Source organism: Anas platyrhynchos, chromosome 14 (assembly GCF_047663525.1).
Source record: "Anas platyrhynchos isolate ZD024472 breed Pekin duck chromosome 14, IASCAAS_PekinDuck_T2T, whole genome shotgun sequence".
NCBI classification, from domain to species: domain Eukaryota; kingdom Metazoa; phylum Chordata; class Aves; order Anseriformes; family Anatidae; genus Anas; species Anas platyrhynchos.
In genome coordinates this window covers 5,872,075-5,891,556 of record NC_092600.1, presented here as the reverse complement: position 1 = coordinate 5,891,556, position 19,482 = coordinate 5,872,075, and the positions used below count along the sequence as shown (strand labels likewise).

Genomic DNA, 19,482 nt, shown 5'->3' with positions numbered 1-19,482 from the left:
CACCTTCAAAAGCATTTGGGTGGGGGGTTAAGGGGGGTGCAAGGAGAGCTCCCTGCTGTGCCCACGCCTCACACGTGCTGAGGGTGGCAGCCAGCAGAGCCCACATCCAGCCTGCACGGCCTGGGAAGGAACAAGAGGGGGCTGGTCCTTCCTTCCCCACCTCCAAAACCCCACAGGGTTACCCCCCGACCAAAGGGCTCCTCGCACCTCTTCCCTCAGACACACCTGAAGCCAAGTCTGACCGTTCCTTTTATTTTGTATTCCATAAAAAAAGGAAAAAAATATACATATGCAGCCTTAGCTGAGAACAGCTGCTGGAAGCAGCTGCTCAGTGCAACTCCCGGGATACGATAACCATTCCCAGCAGGGTTAGAATAAAAACTAAACCGAAACAGCTCTCTTCCATGGGCAGCAAAAGGACTGACACCACGAGTCATGGAAGGGAAAAAGAGAGAGTAAAAGTTTCTTCTCCTAAAAATAGAGCTCTGTGAGGAGAAAGAGATGGCCGGGTGTCAACCAGGAGGGAAGCAGCCTACGCGAGCTGGGTCTTCTCTGGTCAAACTGCCTCCCTCGGAGCAGTTCTGGTGCAGCTGGGGAGGGCAATAAACGCAGCTCTGGGCCCCAGCAGGACAGGAGGAGGCAGAAAGTTACACTGCTCTGCTCTAAAAGTCACAGTTAAAAGAAGTTATAAATTATTGTTTAAAAAAAAAAAAGTCGGAATTCTCCCGATGAGCTTCCTGTCCGCTCTTCTGTTTGATCTTCACCCATAAATCCTTAATCACAGGGCCGCGGTACCTTTGGGGAGAGGATTTAAAAGAGTTAGGGATGGGGAAGGAGAGGAACAGCCTTACAGCTGAGCAGAGCCAGGGCAGATCCATCTGGTCCACTTCCAGCCGGCCAGAGCTTCGCCAGCTGATCCACATCGCTCTGCCAAGCTCCCTGTGGTCAGCGCGGACACCGCGAGGCTGGTGACAGGGGACAGCAACGCCTCGGCTGGACGTCCACTTAGTTCTCAGCAGCTAGAGACGAGGTCAAGCACATCCAGAGGCCAGCACACTTCTACGTGGCTTTCCTGACACTGCTCCGCTCCCTGGCTCTCTAGCATAGGGCCGGCTGGGCTCACAGAGGGTGCTCAGGGGACACACTGTCTTCCCAAGGCTGGCCCAGGAGGACTGAATTTGGCCAAGGTTACCGCCGCTCAGAGGGACCGACTGAGAGCTCCCCCGGGCCATGTACCTTCTCACAACATGCCTTCAGGCTCGGATGTTTTCTTCTTCTGAAAAAAGGAAAGGGTGGGAGACAAATCAGTACCGCCCGCACCACAAATAAAGGGCCAAGCAGAGCCATGAGCCAAAATCCTCAGCTCACAGCTCTACAGGGACACAGCTGGAATAAGGAACACCCCTTTGCCTCCCTCTGCCCCCTCTCCTAGCCCTTGGGATGGGATGGAACGGCCCCAAAAGCCCTCAGGAGTTCCCCTTTCTGCTGAAAACCCCTAGATAGAAGTAACTGCAGCCACCCCGTACCGACAGGAGGCCAGGACATGGCTCTGCTCCTCTCCAGCCTCACGCACGGCAGGCAGGAGCATCACGAGCCCTCCTCAGAGCAGCTCTCCCCCACACTGCCCCAGCCTGGGCGTCGCACTTACCTTCTTCTTCTTCTTCTTCTGAATGTCAGCAGAGCCGTCTGCTGGCAGCTCCCCTTCTGCAGACCCCTTTTTGCTCTTCTTTTCTTTCCCACTCTTTTTTTCTGGGAGAGGGAAACAAAAGTCAGCTGAGACCTCCAAGAGGGGACACGGAACGGCGGGAGCTCTCTGCTGAGAAGGGGACACCCCTGGTGTGTTTCTGGTCACATCCAAACCCCAGCAGTACCTCGGGGTGAGGGCAGAGCCCAGGCCTGTTTCCCCAACACCCTTGGGCCAGGGTACTTTAATCCCACCACGCAGAATTCAGCAGGCTGCCTCTCTCTTCCCACCTCCTGCTGCTGAGGAACTACTCAGCTCTGGATGCTGGGCACGTGCCAGAAAGCAGAGCACAGGGAGCTACCAGCAGATGGACACAGCTCAGCACAGCCAAGAGGCTGCAGGGCACCTCTGTGCACCTCCACGAGGGCTGACGGACAGGTCTGCCTCCTCCAAAAGGAAGGAGAACAGAGCAGGAACCCTAGATCTGGCCCACCCCTTCCATCTTCTCTCTCTGTCTCTCATAAGGAAGGAAGCAGCCCGCAGCAGCTAGCACCGAACCAGCTAGGATTTGCAAATGCAGGCTGTACTGCAATGGGAAAGAAAAAAAGGTCACTGCATTAGGGCAGCAAACTGCATCAGAGACACAGGCAGGAGAGGCAGGAAATGCTTAACTGGGAGTAATAAGCAGGAGGCTGCTGCCTTCTTCCCCTTTCTCCAAGGGTTTGAAAGCAGAAGAAACAACGCCGAGACAGATCTGGTTGAGCCACTCGCTTTTAGGCAGCTCCAACACAGAGCCCCGTGCATACAGGCAGCGGGCTTCCTCTGCCCTGCTCGGAGCAAGTCAGTCCCTCGGGAGGTAACAGCAACCTGCCACGGTTCCCCTTCACTCTCAGTGCACGTCAGAGGGGCCGGGGCTGGTTTATCAGAGCTGTTCTGCATCGCTGGCAGAGCAGGCAGAGAACAGCTTCGAGGTCTGGTGGCTTACACCTGGTGAGAACTCTCCCCGAGCCCGGTGGGCTGCAGGTGGAGGCAGAGAGGCCTCAGGAGGTTCAGCACAGGCTTGATTCCAACTTCTGCCAGCCCTGTTAAAGGCCAGGAAAGGAAAATGCCCTGGTGGGACAGGTCATGCCCCAGAAGACACACTGGGACATCAGCTCGCCCTGCAAGGATCAGTAAGGACCTGCTGCAGTTCCTACCAGGCTGGATGCAGGACAGGAGTGCCCAGCTTGCTCCCTGCAACGTGACCCAGTGCCAAAAGTGCAGAAAATTCAGTGGAGTGGGGAGTGAGGGACCTGGCATTGGCTTTGGGGGGGCAGGAGGGAAGCAGATGAAGCTAGTAACAAGGTGGGTGCTGCTTACAAGGTCCTGCACCAGAGGCTGAACACGCAGCAGCTGCACAAACCATGCTGCAAACGCAGCCCCAGGCGACAGCATACAGGTACTCACTTTTACTTGTTTTTTTCTTCTCCTTGCTGCCTGTCTGCTTCCCCAGGTCATCAGCTTTCTTCTTCTTCTTTTTGGGTACTTCTTCATTAGCTTGTTCTTTCCGCTTCTTTTCCTTAGGCTGCCCAACGGCCCCTTCATCTCCTGGCAGTTTCCGCTTCTGCGACGCTTTCTGCTTCTTGTTCTCTTTGTCTTTGCTCTTCGATGTTTTCACAGCCTTGCCTGCCGCAGAGGAAGCTTTCTTCTTTTCCTTTTTTTCCTTTTTCTCCTTTTTCTTCTTCTTTTTCTCTTCCCGCCCTCCCAACGTTTGCAGTGCTGGAATTTTGGCAGCTACGGTGTCACTTTCACTCCCCGAGCTCGAATCCTCTGCCTGTGGGACGGAGAGCAGCGTGCCTGGCACGGGGGTCACAGGCGTCCCTTTTGCCCCGACATCGTTCTCTTTCACAGCCAGGGCTTTCTTGACCGGGGAAGGTTTGAGGTTGGTATAACCTGGCTCCATTTTTCCTGCCACCTTCTCTTTGTTGGAGGCTCCTGGGGCTTCCTGTCCTGGAGTGGGGTTGGTTTCTGCAGGAACAGTGATAAGAGAGAGATAACTTTGGGAGCATTCATCACACAGAATGCAGTCAGCAGAAAAGGGAAATGTGCATTTGAGGAGGAATACCCGGTTCTTTCCCCAAAAGCACAGATCTGCTGGCCATCCCTTACCAAAAGGCTGGAGAAAGATGCCTTAGCCTGCCATCAGATTTTTGGGAAGTGGGTAACAACAGCCCCAACATCCTGGCCACATCCCAGGAGAAGGGGGACCAGGGCAGGGGGAACAGCAACAGCAGAAGGGCGAGCACAGAGCGCTCCGTCCCAGAACACTGCAGCCAGCCAGTCAGGGGCTCCCCGAGGTGGAAGGGGTGCAGCAAACCAAACTGGGAGGCAGGGAAATGGCACGATGTTTTGCTTCTCCGCAGGTCTTCCTGCTCACTTACCTCCTCTGCCCTCCAGGAACAGCGCCCAGAAAAACCCCAGGGGTGCTGGCACTGCAGGGATGTTCTCCAGGCAGCGTTTGAACTTTCCCTACAAGCCCTCCCCAGCACAGCACAGCAATGCACTTAAGTTTTCAGCGAGAGCCCTGCCTGCTTCCTGCTTTAATTACCACAGTCAAAGCAGAGCTTGGAAAAGGCAGGGACACAGAGCAGCAGGAGCACAGAGCACGCTCTCGCGACGCAGCCAGCGCAGGAGGGGAGCTTGGGGAGGAGATGACAGCGCCGTGGCCAGGGAGAGCCAGCAGACGGCAGCAGCACTCCACGCTGCGCTCTGCAGCAGAGCTGCAATGGGAGCAGGCCCCTGTCCCAGTGTCACACGGCCGTGCCAGCACAGCTTTGCTCCCAGGCCAAGCAGATTCCGGGCTCTGCCAAGGGACCCACCTGCTCTGTGGTTTGCAGACACCTGCTCCACGTCTGTTTCCGAGTCGCTGCTGTCGCTGTCAGCTGGGGCTGCTCTCACAGGGACCTTGGCGAGGGAATTAGCGGCAGGCACGGCTGCTTTTCGTTGCCCTGCTTTGCTCACAGGCTGGGGGGGAGCTGTCTTTGGTGCCTGAGGTGCTGCCGGGGTGCTGGAGGGGCCCGGATAGCCTGCGAGGAGGGACTGAAACAGCACAGACACGCTGAGGAGGAGTCGTAGCAGGGCAGCCTCCCTCCCACCGGGCACACACCTGCCTTTTCTGCTACTGCCCCCGCACCCCAAGCAAAGAGCCCCCTTTGGCCACCTGCAGAGCCATCCTACATGGTTCAGCCAGCCCTGCAGAGAGGCCACGGCAAGGCCGGGCTGCCAGGAGAGGGGGCAGCACTGCTGGACCCTGGCTGAGGCTGCAGCAGCCAGAGCTGACAGTGACAGGGTCTTTCCTTTGTTCTCGCCCAGCAAAGCAGCCACGGGGGAGGCTCCTGGCCATTAGCGGGCACCCACGCACAGCTAATGCACTGCAGATGTGCTGCACGCCCTGCACGTTACTTACAAAGAGAATTTAATGGCTTGGACACGGGTTAAGTTACAAATAAAAGGGGGGAAAAATCCTGCAGCTATTGGCACCGTGCGCCAGCTCTTCTGTTTTAACTCTTGCACGGCACCACCTCCTCCATCTCCTGCAGGGGAAGGTGCCACGAGCCCTCAGCACGAGGCCTGGCTGCCCGGGGAAGCATTCCAGATTCAGAGAGCTGCTTCTTCCCACATCAAACGGCCTTACTCACAGCGCTGCACCAGGGAGCCCCCACTCCCCTGCTGGCAAACCCACTCAGCACCCATTTGCTCTGGCTGAGAACTCGCTCAGCCCTCTCCCTTCCACCCAGGAGTCAGTGGTGAGACAGGAGAGGACCCCAGCCCGCCCGTACCTGTGACACTGCCTCCTCTTCCTCGCTGGAGTCTGAGGAAGAGCTGTGGCCTGGCTCAGTCCCTCCTGCTTTCTGCAGCACGCCTGCTGGAGGAGCAGAATTCATCCCATTAAACCTTCCCCTGCCACCTGGGGCTGAGTTCAGTTACCCGGTACACGGGGACTGCCACCAAGAGGCTTCTGCCTCTAAAGGGGAGCACTCAGCACAGCTGGAGAGAAAGAAACTGCGCTCCAGCTGTGACATGAAGGTGACACCTCCCAGCTGTCCCACCCCAGCCTGCCCAGCAGCACCGAGAGCATCACCCTGGGAGAACTGACCAGGTTTAGGGGGCTGCTTGGGCGTCTCCTCCTCGCTGTCGGAGGAGCTGCTGCTGTCCGAGCTCTCCTCTGCCTTGCTGGGGGGTGCAGCCTGGCTCAGCCTGGAGTCCTGTGCTGGCTGCGGGCCTGGCTTCTTCGACTTGTCCGTGGGGCTCCTCAGCACCGGAGGAGGCTGCAGGGCAGCAGCGTTGGCTGCAGGAGCTTTCCCTGGGGAGGCCGTCTGCTTTAGGCAAGGAGGAGGAAGGGCCTAAGGAGAGGAAGATGGAATGCATTGCCAGGGAGCTGCACAAAGCAGCCCAGGGCAGCTGGGCTCGGACCACCTCAGCCCTCCTTCAGTTCCACATCACATCAAAGAGAGCCCAAAAGCTCTCACGTAGGGCGCAGAGAACCTGTTTTCCCCCTGACCCACAGGTGAAGCAGGGAGCTGTGGCCAAGCAGACAGCTCCCGACTCCTTCCAGTGTGATAACAGTGGTTGAAAAATAGAGCAGTCCCTGCTCCCCCATCTCCTCCCCGAACAAGCTCCCACAGCAGGGGACGCGGCTCCAGCCTCAGGCTCCAGCACACCCACCCCATCCGCCCACCTCTCCCCAGGGGAGCTCCCCACATTCATCTCCCCTGCCGTTACCTCTCCCACCACCGTGCTGCTCCCCGAGCTCTCAGGCACCCTGCACAGCGGAGGGACAGCAGGCGTTTTTGTCCCCTTCCCAGAAGGGGACGGGGCAACAGCCTTGGCAGCTGCTGTGCTGGAAGCCGTGCTTGGTCTGATGTTCTGCTGGGACAGGCTCTGAAATAGATGGGAGAGAAAATCAGGACAGAGCGTTACTCGGAGGGAAAAAGAGAAACACACAGCAATCCACCGCTAGCTCCTGAGCCCTTCCATCATCTTCAGCACAGCCCTAATGCTCAGATTTTTTTCCCTTTACTATCACACGTTGAGGGTTAGCTGGCTACAGACACAAAGCAAGGACACCAACTACAGGGCAAACGTGCCTTCGGGTCCTCAAACAAGCCACGGATTAGAGAGCAAATTAACAAGAAGCAGTTGTGTTTCCTCACACTTGGAGCCAACTAAACGTAAGAGGGGTTAAAAATAGAAGAGCCAGGGGCACAGAACTCAGACACTGACACGAATGCCAGCAGAGGAGGGAGCAGGAACGAGGGAGTGCTCAGCCTCCTGCTCCGTGTTACAAACGAGGCTTAGCGAGCAGCCCTCCTCATCTCTGAGGAGCTGGGCCTTGGTGGGCTGACATTTCTCACGCAACATCTGGCCTTCAGGAAGGCAGGCAGTGCTCCACAAGACAGAGAGCCGCCAACCTGACACGAGCTCTCCGCCGTCCTGCACAGAACTCGAGTTACAGCAACTGCGTTAGTTTATAGTCTTGGTATTTTAAACAAGCTTTAAGCAAGGACTTTTTAGGCTGGCTGCCTTCCCACCAGCTGGGGAAGAGGCAGCCTTTCCATTGGTCCTAGAGCTGGGCCAACACGGGGAAGGGTTTCCTTCAACGCACGTAATCCCTCTCTCCCAGCAAGGGTACTGGCCAGAAAGGGGATGCGTGTGTGCAGACGTGTGCAGGACAAGAAGTGCACTTGGCTTGTGGCACCAGCCCCTGCAGAGCAGCCAAGCCCCCACCATGTAGGATTGGCAGCCACGCTCCTCAGTCAAAGCTTTCTCGTGCTTTTTTCTTGGGCTCAAGCTACAGCAGAGCTGCAGGGACACACAAACTGGCTTCATGCAGAGGGAGCTCAGGCCCTAGACCGAATTACAAAGCTGGGATCAGCTCCACACCCACTCAGGAGTGTCTTCTGAACGGATACGGGGTCACCTCCACTCTAAAGTAGTGGTCTGCCTCCTCCTCCGGCTGCAGGGCAGCACAACTGCCGTGCCACTTCAGAAGAGCTCCTTCCAGCCTCCCGAGGCTTGGTCAGCAGGAGTCCAGAGAGCTCCAGCTGTTGGAGGAACCAGCAGGTGGGTTGTCTCAGAGCTCCCCTGCCCATGGAAAATTCCGCCTGAGAGGTTTTTGACTTCTTTTCCAGCGTGCTTAACTCCCTCAAGTAGGGCCAAGGGGACAGAGGAGGCCTAGGCTGAGGCTTGCACAACCAGTCACCTTCCTGCCAAAATATTCACACCCTCCGCCGCTCTCACAGACAGCAGCAAGCTTGCTGACACGTGCACGCAGAGAAGGGGTCACTGAGACCCGGGGGTACTGCCAAGAAACCCTCCTCCAGCTGACAGGAGGTTCCCTGTCACCCACCCAACTGCTGCCTCCTGTGCTACCTCCCAAGAGCCCCCACCGGGCAGGTCGGCAGCTCTTTACCTGCGTGGGGGGAACCACTTCCTCATCCGAGTCCGACTCCTCGCTGGAATCATCGCTGCTGTCCACAGGAGGAGGGGCTGGGGCTGGCAGCGGGGCTGGCGTGGGAGCTGGGGCCTTCTTCACACTCGTTGGCTGGGGCACGGCGTTGGTTTTCGCTGCAGGGGAAGAAAAACAGATCGTCAGCACAAGCAGAGGTTGCTCTCCTCCAGAAGGGGAACTGTTACTAACAGGTTGGGCAGCTCCACGTGCAGGGCAGAAGAGGAAAGCACAGAGATGGATGTGAGGGATCCCGGCCACTACCAGAGACTCACCAGCCTGCGGAGGCTGCGGCTGTGCCGCCGGGGACTCCTCCTCGCTGTCAGACGAGTCGCTGCTCCCGCTCTCCGAGGTCGGGCTTTTCAAAGTGCTTCCCGCTGCCTTCTCGGGCACCCCGGCTTTTGCCTGGCTCAGGTTGGGAACGGGCCCAGGCTGTTCTGTTAACCTCTTAACCAAAAAGAAACACAGGGAAAGAAAAACGGTGTCAGTAAAGGCATTGTTGAGGGGTTTAAGTGCAGTTTCAGCTCCAGCAGGGTTTTGTCTAACCCTAACAGCTGTGACCAACACCCACTCCATCCTCAGGAGTGCCACGACTGGAAGTGGCTTCAGTCACTGCCTTTAGCAGAACCTAAAAATCCTAACGGGATTTCTATGTTGTTTAAGGATGTGCCTTGCACAGCTCCATCCACACCCAGATGCCCCAGGACGGGCCGCGAGGTGGTTCCCAAGCAGCCAGTGCGTCAGCACGAGGCAGCCACAGCTACGGCAGTGCCAGGCACACAACTGGGGGTGAACTGGGGGAGCTGCTCACTTCCCAGCCCCTCTCCCAGTTTGGGTAGAGGGCCGCAGACCTCTCTCCTGCACCCCGCTGAAGGCCAGCAGCAGCAGAGGGAGAGAGAATGCTCCCTGTGAGAGCTGGAAGCTGCACCAGGCGCAGAAATGCTGCAGGCTGGCAGCGCTCTGCGCCCACTCAGTTTACTCCACTCATCGCTCAGCTCCGGGCTGTTCTGCCAGGGCGGGCAGGCCCCATCCCACCCCGCACGTGACAGCAGCCGGCTTCGGTGCCATCTGAGGGCCCAGGAGCTGCTGCAAGTTGGTGAGGACGGATTCCTGCCCTGCCACACAGCCCCTGCCACCCCCATTTCCCAATCCCATGGTGCTGCAGAGCCCACGCCTGCTCTCAGCCCCGCAGCAGAGGGCCAGAAGCCCCCCGACAGCCGTGGTCCATCCGAGGGCTGCTCCTGGCCAGCAGCCCAGCAGGCTCCCGGGAGGCCAGATCTTATCATGCTGCCTGGCACAGCCCCACCGAGGACTGCCACCGGGGCAGTGTTTATCATCCCCCAGCCAAACGCCAAACAGACAACAGCATCTGCATGTTTATCCCATTACGGAACAGCCCGCGGAGCAAGCCAAGCACATTTTGACTCTGCTTAGAGAAACAGAAACCTCCACGAGCACTTGGGGAGGGGGGGGGGCTGCAAACCTCGCTCGGCTGTTTTGTTTTGATACCAGTGAGTCACTATCTCCAGGAGAGAGGCCAGATTTGCAACGCTGAAGAAAGAGAGCTAGTTGAAGCAGAAATGAGACTTCAAATGGTCCACTCAAATGCACGAGCTCCTCTCCCTCTCCTTCCCAAGCAGTGCAAGGGGAAAATCTCCCAAGATCCAGCCCCACTAACTCACTTTTAAGACCTTCACAGCATCAGGACTGGGTTATCCTTCTCCTTGGCTGCATGGCATGAGGACTGCTTGCTTGTCTAACTTAAGAGATTGGAGAAAAGCTACAGAAGAGCTGTGCAGAAGCATGCTGGCACAGAAAGAGCAGCACAGCATACACAGAGAAACCACCCTGAGCTTTTCTACAGCCTCGGGACTCCTCAGATCTTCCTGGAGGGAGTCCAAGGTCCCTCCATCCACCTCATCTCGGTCCCTGCCAGGCAGCTGCCACTTCCCATGGCGAGGCTCCAGACGGGATCAGGCCAGCAGCGTGGCTTCAACTCCACCCTGGGAGCAGGGTGACAGAGGAGGGGGGGGTTGTGACAGCTTCGAGTCACAGGTACTGGAGTAACTCTGAGAAGAGGAAAATAACTGGAGAGGAAATCATCCTTCCTGCTCCCTCTGCAGCCCCCGAGGCAGGAGCTGCCTGCAGCTAGGTACAAGTGATGACTCAGCTCCTGCACAACCCATCTGCCACCCGGGGCCGTTGGCATCATGCAGCGCTGCATGGCAGGAGGGGACAGCGACGCCAGGCCACGTAGGGATCACACTCTGTGGCTGCCCGTGCAGGGGGAAACACTGCCAGGGCATCAGGGCTGGGGCCAGCAGCTCAGCCGTGTCACAACGTGTCACTGCCACCTGCAAAGAGCAGCAGCAGGAGTCAGGAGAGAGGCAGGGACTGTCTCACGGGAGATTTGGCTCTCTCCCTCTGGTCCAAGACAAAAAGTTGCAGGCACAACTACCAGCATGGCCCTGGGATGCTGGAGGATGACAGAGGTTCCCAACACGTGCATCTTGTGCCCAGTCCTGCTGAGCTGAAACAAGCCTGTCCACGGAAGGCCTAGAGTGCCAACTGTGGCTCACCACGTCCAGAAGAGGGGAAGCAGAGCAGAGCTAACATTTCCAGAAGAAAGGCCGCTCACAGCATCGTTAAGGTCATTCTGCGCTGTCCCTCTCCAACAGCCTCCTCCCCAAAAATATGCAAACACCTTGTCAACTTCTCTGAGTCTTCAGGGGTAAACATACCAATTAAGCAGTTCAATTTAGGCATGATGTTCATTTTAATTGTGCTAATCCACCCCCACAGGGAAAGACGAAGCAGCTTCCAACGCTCTGTATCTGTTTGGATCTTGCACAGGAGCCAGAGGAAGTTGCAGGATGCAGTAAGTCAGTGGTTAGCATATGCCCAAGTAGCAGATGGTGAGGATGAGCTAAGAAGAGTTTGACTGGGAGGACAGGACCGTGGACACAGCTAAGCTAATGGTTTAATCTTCAGCCTTCGCTTGAGGTCTCTGCCTGCAGGCTGCTAACACGGGAAGAAAAGGCCAGTTTGGTAAAAATAAGAGCTCCCCTAGTGACCAGGTCTTCCTCGCTGACTGCATTTGGTGAGGGGTAAGAGCCAGTCTGCAGGAGGGAAGATGCCCATGTGGTTAAATAGACCCTGCAAGACAGTCACCTGCTGCTGCCAGCTTCAAATCAGCACTGGGGGAAAACAAACCCACCCTAGCACGCTCCACACCTACAGCCCTGCTAGGATGGACGAGCCTCAAGAGATTTAGAATGAGCCCCCCCGGTCCAGCTAGCAGAATAGCTGCACCTGCCACCCCGAGCTGAATTTTCACATGTAATCACGCAGGAAGAGAGCAGCACGGAGCCAACTGTTCGAGATGCGTCCCCCTCCACCCACCTCGGCAGACCAAGGCTAGGAAGACAAAAAACGCGGAGCCTCTCTGGCTCCTGCCTGTCAGTACTGTAAGGATGTGTTGACAAAGAGCCTCCCTGCAAGGACACGTGAGGCTCTGCCCCCAGGTTCCCTTCCTCCCCGGCAGATAATAGCTGCCATTTCCAAAACGCTGCTCTCAGAGCACTTTCCAAAAGGCCCTGCTGCTGGCAGGCATTGCAGGTCTCCCCACAAAGGACCTGAGGATGCTCTTACAGCTGAGGATGCTTTCACAAAGGGATTTGGTGGTCCAACAAAAGAGAGAGGGATCAAAACAAGCCTCTGCAGGAGAGCCAAGACCATGGCACTGATGACCCCTCACAGAAGGCCCATTTCAGAGGGGCAAGGCACAAGAGGAACGAACCAGTTGATATCAGACTGGTTGGCAAGAAGCACTTGGCTTCTCTTCCCCTCACACAGATTCTCCTGCTGCTGGGATACCAGTCCTCAGCTGAGCTTGCTTGCTGCATTTTCCAACAGCTTTTGCAACTTCCCCCTCAGGAAAGATCTGGAGAACCCTCAGGAGCACAGAATCACCAAGCAGTTAAGATGGAAAAGACCTTCAAGATCATCACATCCAGCCACCAATCCGACCTGATCAGTGGTAGCACCCAGTGGCTTTGCACACCCCAAAGCTCGGGACCGAGCTGCCTGCAGTACCACCCACCTTCTGGCTGACAGGCACAGGCAGATCCTCCTCTTCGCTGCTCGAGGAGTCAGTGCTCTCCTCCGGCTTTATGCTTTCAGCAGGCTTTGCGGGAGCAGCAGTCCTTCCCGGCAGGGTTTTAGCCTGCTTTGGCACTGCTGGTTTTGGGGCTGGCTTCCCCTGGGACAGCGGAAGGGGTTTTGCTGGAGCTGCTTTGCTGGCGAGCGATGCTGCTGGTGTGGTTTTCACTGGGGGTGGGATGGCCTGGGAGGGTTTTGGAGGTGGCTTCGTCTGGAGAAGACAAGAGCAGTGTAAGAAAGCAAATCCCGTATTAGCATAATTCATTTCCTCAGACCGTAATCAAGGCAAGATTTCAGAGCCCCCTGGGAAAGGCAAATGCTGACAGATTAGCAACTGGCAGGAAAGACGAGGCATCCTTTCAACCAGCTGGCTGGGGATACTTTCCCAAGATGAGAAAATAAGACCAGACACTTCTCATCGGCCTTCTGGTACTACAGTCACCTCCAGTGAGGTAAAGGAGCAGCACTCTCCACAGGAGGGAAGCTAAGCTGCACGACGGTTTGCCAAATTAGATGCTATTTATTGCAATTTATAGCTGAGAGGCAAATCCAACCATGACAACTTGCCTCTTCAGATGGGAAAAGAACTGCTGAGTGTATATATACATAGATATATATATATATTTTTTAAATTCAAAAGGACTGGTGGATTTTGTTATTTTTTAAAGGTTTGATTAAAGCTCAAAGACATTCAGGTGCCTTTAAACACCCTTCCCCCTCACGCCTCTTCCCTCCCACCCCCGAGATGACTTTGCTATACACGAGATCCGTTCACAAAATCCTCCTCCCGCTGCAACTCCCAGCCTCGGCGAGGCAAACATGGAGAGAGCCTCGGAGAGACGCACTTGGGGTCCTGCTGGAGGTTTCTCCTCTTCGCTGTCTGAGGAGTCGCTGCTCTCCGAGCTGTCCTCAGGCTTCACGGCCCCAGGAAACGTCGTTGGGGTGGGCTTGGCCTGGCTCGGTGGCACTGCTGTTGGCCTCGCTGCGCTCTTCTTGGCGGGCGCTGCAGCAGCAGGTGGGCTTTTCACGGGCGTTGCGTTAACCTGCGCTGCTTTCACAGCTGGCTTTGCCTGGGAACGGGAAGAACAGGAGAAGCAGGTAACATCTTACAGGTTCGGGGGAGAAGAAACTGGCTGAGAGCTGCAGCTACGTGGAATCTGTTTTATGCAAGGCCTCTGTGCTGAGTTTGAGCAGGAAAAGCTTGTTCAGGCTCAAAGGCTGTGGAGCAGCTGAGCCAAGCTGCTTTTTCTAAAAGACTGCCTGCCCTGTCTGCCTTCCTCCTGAGTGTCACATCTATGGAGTTGTGCTTAATCACCTCCTACAGATCAAAGGGTCTCCCCCCCACTCCAGGCACTGGGAGGAACTGGAACGGAGTGGTTGCTGCTGGCAGAGAGGCTAGCGCAGCTCCCAGCCATGCAGCACGTTTCTATGGGCTTAGATTTGGGCATTTCACGCACCCCGGGGAAGAGATGTTCTCAGACTACAGCTCTGCAGCATCTTCTCTCCCCTTCAAGGGAAGGCAAATGATTTCCTAGGCACAAGGACCCTGGGTTGGAGAGGTTACCTGGACTGCTGGAGTGGCAAGCTCCTCCTCCTCAGATGTCTCATCGCTTGATTCCTCACTGCTGCTGCTGCTCTCTGCGGCCCCAGCTGCCTGCTTCGGTTCTGCATCAGAAGAAAGGAGCTGTTACAGCTGCTGCCCGCGCTGAGCTCCCTGAGCATGATGCTAATGCGGCTTTTGAAGTCAGAAAAACAAATCAAGCAGCAGAGAGAAGCTAAGGGGATTTGCAGGGAAGAGGGCCCAGTCTTGCCAAAAGCATCAGCTGCCTGCTGGGAACAGCTTCTCCAGACAAATGTTTAGCCACAAACACCGCTCCCCAGGTGCAGGCTGAGATGGGAAATCCCTTCCTGGGCACTCTGACCCCGTGGGGAGCTGCCCAGCCACACACAGCTTCCTGCAGCGACACCCTGCTGGACCTCCTCTGGGAAAGAGCCAAGAGCAGGACAATTTGCAGAGCTTCTGCAATCTATTCCTCAGTCCCAAAACAAGCGCTCTTCAAAGCGGTAAAAGAGATTTCCCTAAAGACTTAAAAGAAAAAAGAGAAGATGCTGAAGTTCCTGTCTAGAAAGCCAGAAGCGTCTACAGGATTAGTGCTGCACCTCCTCCAGATATGCTGCGCTCGCCTCCAGCCTTGTGGTGCTGGATGCTGCCAGAGATGCACACAAAAAACTCCTCAGCACAGGATCTGCTGCTCAGAGCGGAAGCAAACACGCTGGATTCATCCAGCAGAGCCCCAGAGCTGCCTGCTTCGCATTCCTGCAGCCTCCCCAGGAGCAAGCACTGCTCCGAGCTTCCCAGCAGGGAAAAAGCGACACCCTGACGGCACGGCTCACACCTGACCTGCAGCAAAGCCGCAGCACGCGTGCGCTCGCTCTGCCCGCAGGCTCCTTACCCACTTTGGGGGCTGGGGGCTTCGCAGCAGGAGCCTCCTTTTCCTCCTCACTGTCTGACGAGGAGCTGCTGCTGCCACTGCTGCTGCTGGAGCTGGAGCTTTCGGCTGCTTTGATTGTTACCGGTGCTTTGCTTTGCCCTCCTTTGCTCACGGCTGTTGCAGCCTGCGCGGGCTTCCCAGGACCGGGCTGTTTCTGCCCAGCTTTGGCCGGAGATGCAGCCGGTGCACTGGGCTGCTGCTTATTCAAGCCCACAGTTCTGTTTGCAGCAGAGGGCAGCGCTGCTTTGCCCGCTGGAGCACTGGGTTTGTGAGGAGAATGCAGCGAGTTGGCAGCTTTGCCGCTCTCCACAGCTGGTGGCAACTAAAGGAAAGAAAATAAATGAGAAGCCCATAGATATACGAGGGGATAAACTGGGCACAACAAACCTTAAACAGCAACCTTGCAGCTGGGCAAGCCGTAACACTTAAGAGACAGCTAAGGAAGGCTTCTACCAGCACAGAAGGGCCATTTAAATATGGATCTACCCCAGCCCACACTTCTGTACAGGGCAAAGAACGTGGGCCAGCCCTGGCCTCAGAGTACTGTTAGCATTCAAAGCCAAGGCGAGCAGCCTCTTACCTTAACTGCTCCTTTTCCAGCTGGCATTTCTTCTTCTGACGAGGAGTCGTCATCTTCACTGCTTTCTGCACTCACTGCTGAGTTCGTGACCAGGGAACGGCTGGCTGCTGCACAGAGAGGCACCAGGAAATCAGGGCAGAGCCTCTGACATCAGAACCAGCCCCGGTGTGCAGCAGGGCTCCAGCAGGCAGCTGCCCTGCTCCTGGCACCCCGTCCTGCCCACAACCAAGGCAAGAAACTGGCCAGGACCTGCACACTGCCAGGGGCTGGTCTGCAGCAGATGGGACTGAGCCAAAACACCGCAGATACACGTTTTTTTGTTGTTAGGCTGCACAAGCCAATGCCTCCCACATCAGCTGTACCAGAACTACCCAGAGCAACAAAAAAAAGCCCTTCCCTCACCCATAAATCAGGCCACCCTCTGCTGGCCAGCCGGGACGTGCTGGAAGGTGCCCCGCAGCGGGCAGTGTGAGATCCCCAAGGCTTCACCCCAGCTGCAACACCCATTCCTTCCCTTCCCAACGAATCCTAACAGGTTTTCGCTGGCTTCGGCAGACATCTGTGCTCCTCAAAAAACGCTACACGCGAAGGGGGTGACAAATCTGTTGTCCTATTTTCATACGAGCACGAGGGAATAGCCATCGTTTGGAGAGCAAATCGGACTGCTCTTACACAACCCTCTGCTGCTACCCTGCCAGGGAGCTGGCAGGCTCCTACCGTTCACGGGTTTTATCTTCTCTTTCTCGTCCTCTTCTTTCTCTGAGCTCTCCGAGCTGCTCACGGGATCAGGAACTCTGATCTTCTCTGGGATGGCTGCCTCGTCATCGCTCACCTTCCTTCTCCTGGCATTCGAGGGAGTTCTGAGGGAACAGAATGCGTGTCAAAAAGGGGAATGATGAACAAGTTGGAATATTTGTTCAATCCACCCTCAGGCCAGGCTCAACCCTGAGGACAAGTAGTGTCATTCAGAAGTGAGCCTAAAGGCTGCAAAACCATTTGAACTTGGGCGCACAGACCAAAAGGAGGTAAGGGTCAGGCTACAGACAGGTTTATGAAAGGAAGTGCCTGGCCCTAGAGCAGATGTGGTGAAAGAAAGGGAGGGAAAGGCCACAGACAATCATTTAACTCCTAAGCTGTTTAAGTGGATTAAAACATTAAGCTGGAGAAAGATGCTCCCAGGCTCGGAATCCTACCTGTACCAGCCGGACAGATGACATGGCTAAAGTTCTCTCTAAAGTTACTTTTCAAATGAAGGCACGGGTAAAACCTTAGCTTTATTGGGAGGGTAACACTGGCTGGGCACATGTCTGTGTGATTCACACATGCAGCATTTCTAAGCTGGTAAAACCCCTTAAACACACGTAACTGTCAGAGGCAGAAAACAAACAAACAAACCACTTTTGTGCCAGTTATATTATTTTTGCCTTATTTTATTTGTTGATCTGATTTAAAAAGAAGTCCAGTTCACAATCTGACCAGGAAAGATGGTGCTTCCTGTGAGAGTGTTTCAGCTGTGCAGGGCTACTTGTTTAAGCCGAGCCAGACCCAAGGCAGATCTGCTGTTACAAAGTCCCGTTAACTACTCCAGTTATCCTTTTATTTTTTTACTCCAATTACCCTTTTTTACTTTAATAAAACCCAGGGAACCCAAGCTACACAGGCAGGCAGCACAACCAGCTCTGCAGTGGCTGGTAATGGGACAGAAGCTGCTGTGAGGATTTGTCACGTGCAACCAGGGGTCTGAATACAGGGTGTAGGAGGGCAGCAGTGCAGCAGCTTGGAGCTCCTGAGGCCAGCAGCGCTCTGCCTGCTCCTCCTGCACCCCGTGCTGGGCTTCCCCACCACACCCAGGCACCTCTGCAACCTTCCCTGCCCGCCCAGCACACTAAACACAGCCCTGGAGGGAGGCCACTCCTTAATAACTGCAAATCCCTACTGTTAGCTTGGCTTTGAAAGAGTTCTGCAGGAAAGCAGCGAGGACAGGCTCAGTTAGATGGGTAAGAGTCAGGGCACAGAGTCTGAGGTTGGGCATTTCGGGGCCAAAAGCCTCTGAAGTGACAAAAAAAATGAGAACCACAGCTCACCCACACGGCTAAGCGGGGCAAATTCTGCACAAACCAAACCACTACGGGTGGAACCACGAGACACGAGTGCCACCAGAGACCGAGGAATCAAACACACCACGAATGCCCCGCCACCCCCCAGGTTTCAAAGTAATAAATAATGCACGGGAGGGGTTGCAGCAGCCCCTAGGACAACTGTCACAGAGTAAGCTCAGCATCAATGGCCAGGCCGAGGAGAACAAGAGCTCCTCACCACAGGCAGAGCCCCCAGCTGGCTCAGCACCACTGCACCCGGGCACCCAGAGCACGGGGTAGGCGCAGATTCACTGCAGGCAGGGCGCTCCGTGGGAGAACTGCACAGGAAGGCATCGGGCTGAGCATGCAGGGGCTTGAACGGGCAGGGTGAAAGCAGCAGCTGGAGCCAAGCCGAGGTTTAAGGCCCTGTAAGAGCCCCGAACACCTCAGATTCTGCTCACGTTCTCTGCGTGGCTGGGGCTGATCTCCCCGTACAACACGTGGCTTTAAAAAGAAAGTGAAACAGGGCTGGGGGGGAGATCCTGGCAGTGCAGCGTGCCTCTGACACCCCCACAACACTCTGGTATCAACCTCCATGAGCAAGAAGCACCTCCGGCTTCTGAGAGCTACGTAAAAGCTTGTCCCTAATCTAGGGAAACTTTATCAGACACCTTCTGAACCGACCCGCCTGACAGCAGGGGCTCGGAGGAGAGCACGTGGAGGGAAACCCCTATAAATCACTGCATGTGTAGCACGGGCCGGCCGCCAGCAGCTCCGCTCCCCACTTACTTCTCCCAGTGGGTGAAGATCTCCTCCAGAGAGGTGGCCAGGGAAGGCAGCAGCTTCTGGAGGGGGCAGAGAGCAAGCGTCAGGTGTTGGGGCCCCCTGGGCACCCTGTAGGGGGGCAGCACCCACTGCCTGCCCTGAGACCTCCTCCCAGAGACCCCCCCCCCCTCCAGAGACCCCTCCTCAGAACTCCCCTCAAGCTATCTCCTAGAGACCTCCCCCTCTCTACACCCCCTTCCACAGACAGCCACCCCAGACCTTGCCCCCTCAAGACCTCCCCCCCAACCCCCTCCCCACAAACATCCTCCCAGAGACTCCCCCCTCCAAAAACCCTCCCCCAGAGACCCCCCAGCTTCCCCTTGCAGACCACTCCCCTCCAGACCCCCTTCTGTAGCCCCCGCCCCCCAGACCTTCCCCTTCCAAGACCCCCTATACACCCCCTCTCCACCGACCCCCCCAGACCCCTCCCCAGAGCCCCCCCTTCCAGAAACCCCTCCCCAGAGACCCCCCCCTCCAGAGACCCCCCCCCAAGCTTCCCCCTGCAGACCTCCCCCCCTCTAGACCCCCTTTTATAAACCTCCCCCCTCAGACCTCCCCCCCCAGCCCCCTCCCCAGAGCCCCCCCCCGAGGCCTCCCCCTCAGGTCTCCCCCTCAGGCCTCCCCCCCTTAGGCCCAGGCCCCCCCCAAGGCCTCCGCTCTCCCAGAGCCCCCCCCAGCCGCCCCCCCCGTTACCTGCCCGAGCTGTGCCTGCAGCTCCCGCGCCGCCCTGGCGTACCCAGCCCTCAGCAGGTGCTGGTGGATGAGGGCCAGCAGCTCCCGCCGCCCGCCCGCCGCCGCCGCCATGGCGCGGCCCTCGCTCCCCCTCAGGCCCCCTGGCGCCGCGTGCCGCGCTCCGTTGCGTCACTTCCGCTTCCCCCGCCGCGGTGCCCGCCGGGGGATGTAGTCCTCGGGGGTACAGAGCGCTATGGGGGCGCGGTGCCTGCTGGGAAGTGTAGTGCTGGGGGAGAGGGGTTGGGAGGAGGCGCGGGGCTTGCTGGGAAATGTAGTGCGGGGGGCTGGGGGCAGGACCCCAGGGGCCTGGAATCACCAACACGGACATTAACCATATCGCTGAGTTCTACACCTAAACATCTCTTAAACACCTCCACATTCAACATATAAATGTATTTAAAGACCCCCAGGGATGGTGACTCCACCACCTCCCTGGGCAGCCC

At 56.8% G+C, this 19,482-nt stretch overlaps 1 protein-coding gene across 6 annotated transcripts; it reads right to left on the bottom strand.

The window, feature by feature from the left end:
• Positions 1 to 236: 236 nt before the first annotated feature.
• TCOF1 (treacle ribosome biogenesis factor 1) lies at positions 237 to 19,174 on the bottom strand. 6 transcript variants are annotated; one of them, XM_072023355.1, is made up of 18 exons: positions 19,001 to 19,174; positions 18,272 to 18,327; positions 16,122 to 16,264; positions 15,405 to 15,511; positions 14,786 to 15,146; positions 13,897 to 13,997; positions 13,178 to 13,402; positions 12,274 to 12,543; positions 8,450 to 8,618; positions 8,136 to 8,296; positions 6,446 to 6,604; positions 5,820 to 6,066; positions 5,503 to 5,588; positions 4,543 to 4,762; positions 3,131 to 3,691; positions 1,649 to 1,749; positions 1,237 to 1,276; positions 704 to 795 (listed from the first exon to the last, which is right to left on the bottom strand). In XM_072023355.1, exons 1-17 carry the CDS (start codon positions 19,109 to 19,111, stop codon positions 1,241 to 1,243), a joined length of 3,114 nt encoding a protein of 1,037 aa, XP_071879456.1. In that variant the 5' UTR covers positions 19,112 to 19,174; the 3' UTR covers positions 704 to 795; positions 1,237 to 1,240. The 6 variants fall into 6 exon arrangements, with proteins under 6 accessions (XP_071879457.1, XP_071879458.1, XP_038042323.2 ...); XM_072023356.1 differs by having other exon boundaries at positions 237 to 1,276; positions 5,503 to 5,585; XM_072023357.1 differs by having other exon boundaries at positions 237 to 1,276; positions 15,405 to 15,508.
• Between the last annotated feature and the right edge of the window lie 308 nt (positions 19,175 to 19,482).

What these genes read in the sequence shown, in the direction of transcription:
- TCOF1 (XM_072023355.1), bottom strand. Translation starts at nt 19,111, where the DNA reads ATGGCGGCGGCGGCGGGCGGGCGGCGGGAGCTGCTGGCCCTCATCCAC. An exon ending in CTGGAAAAGGAGCAGTTAAG is followed by an intron (nt 15,147 to 15,404) that starts GTAAGAGGCTGC and finishes TCTTTCCTTTAG; the next exon opens with TTGCCACCAGCTGTGGAGAG. An exon ending in AAGTGGTTCCCCCCACGCAG is followed by an intron (nt 6,605 to 8,135) that starts GTAAAGAGCTGC and finishes CATCTATTTCAG; the next exon opens with AGCCTGTCCCAGCAGAACAT.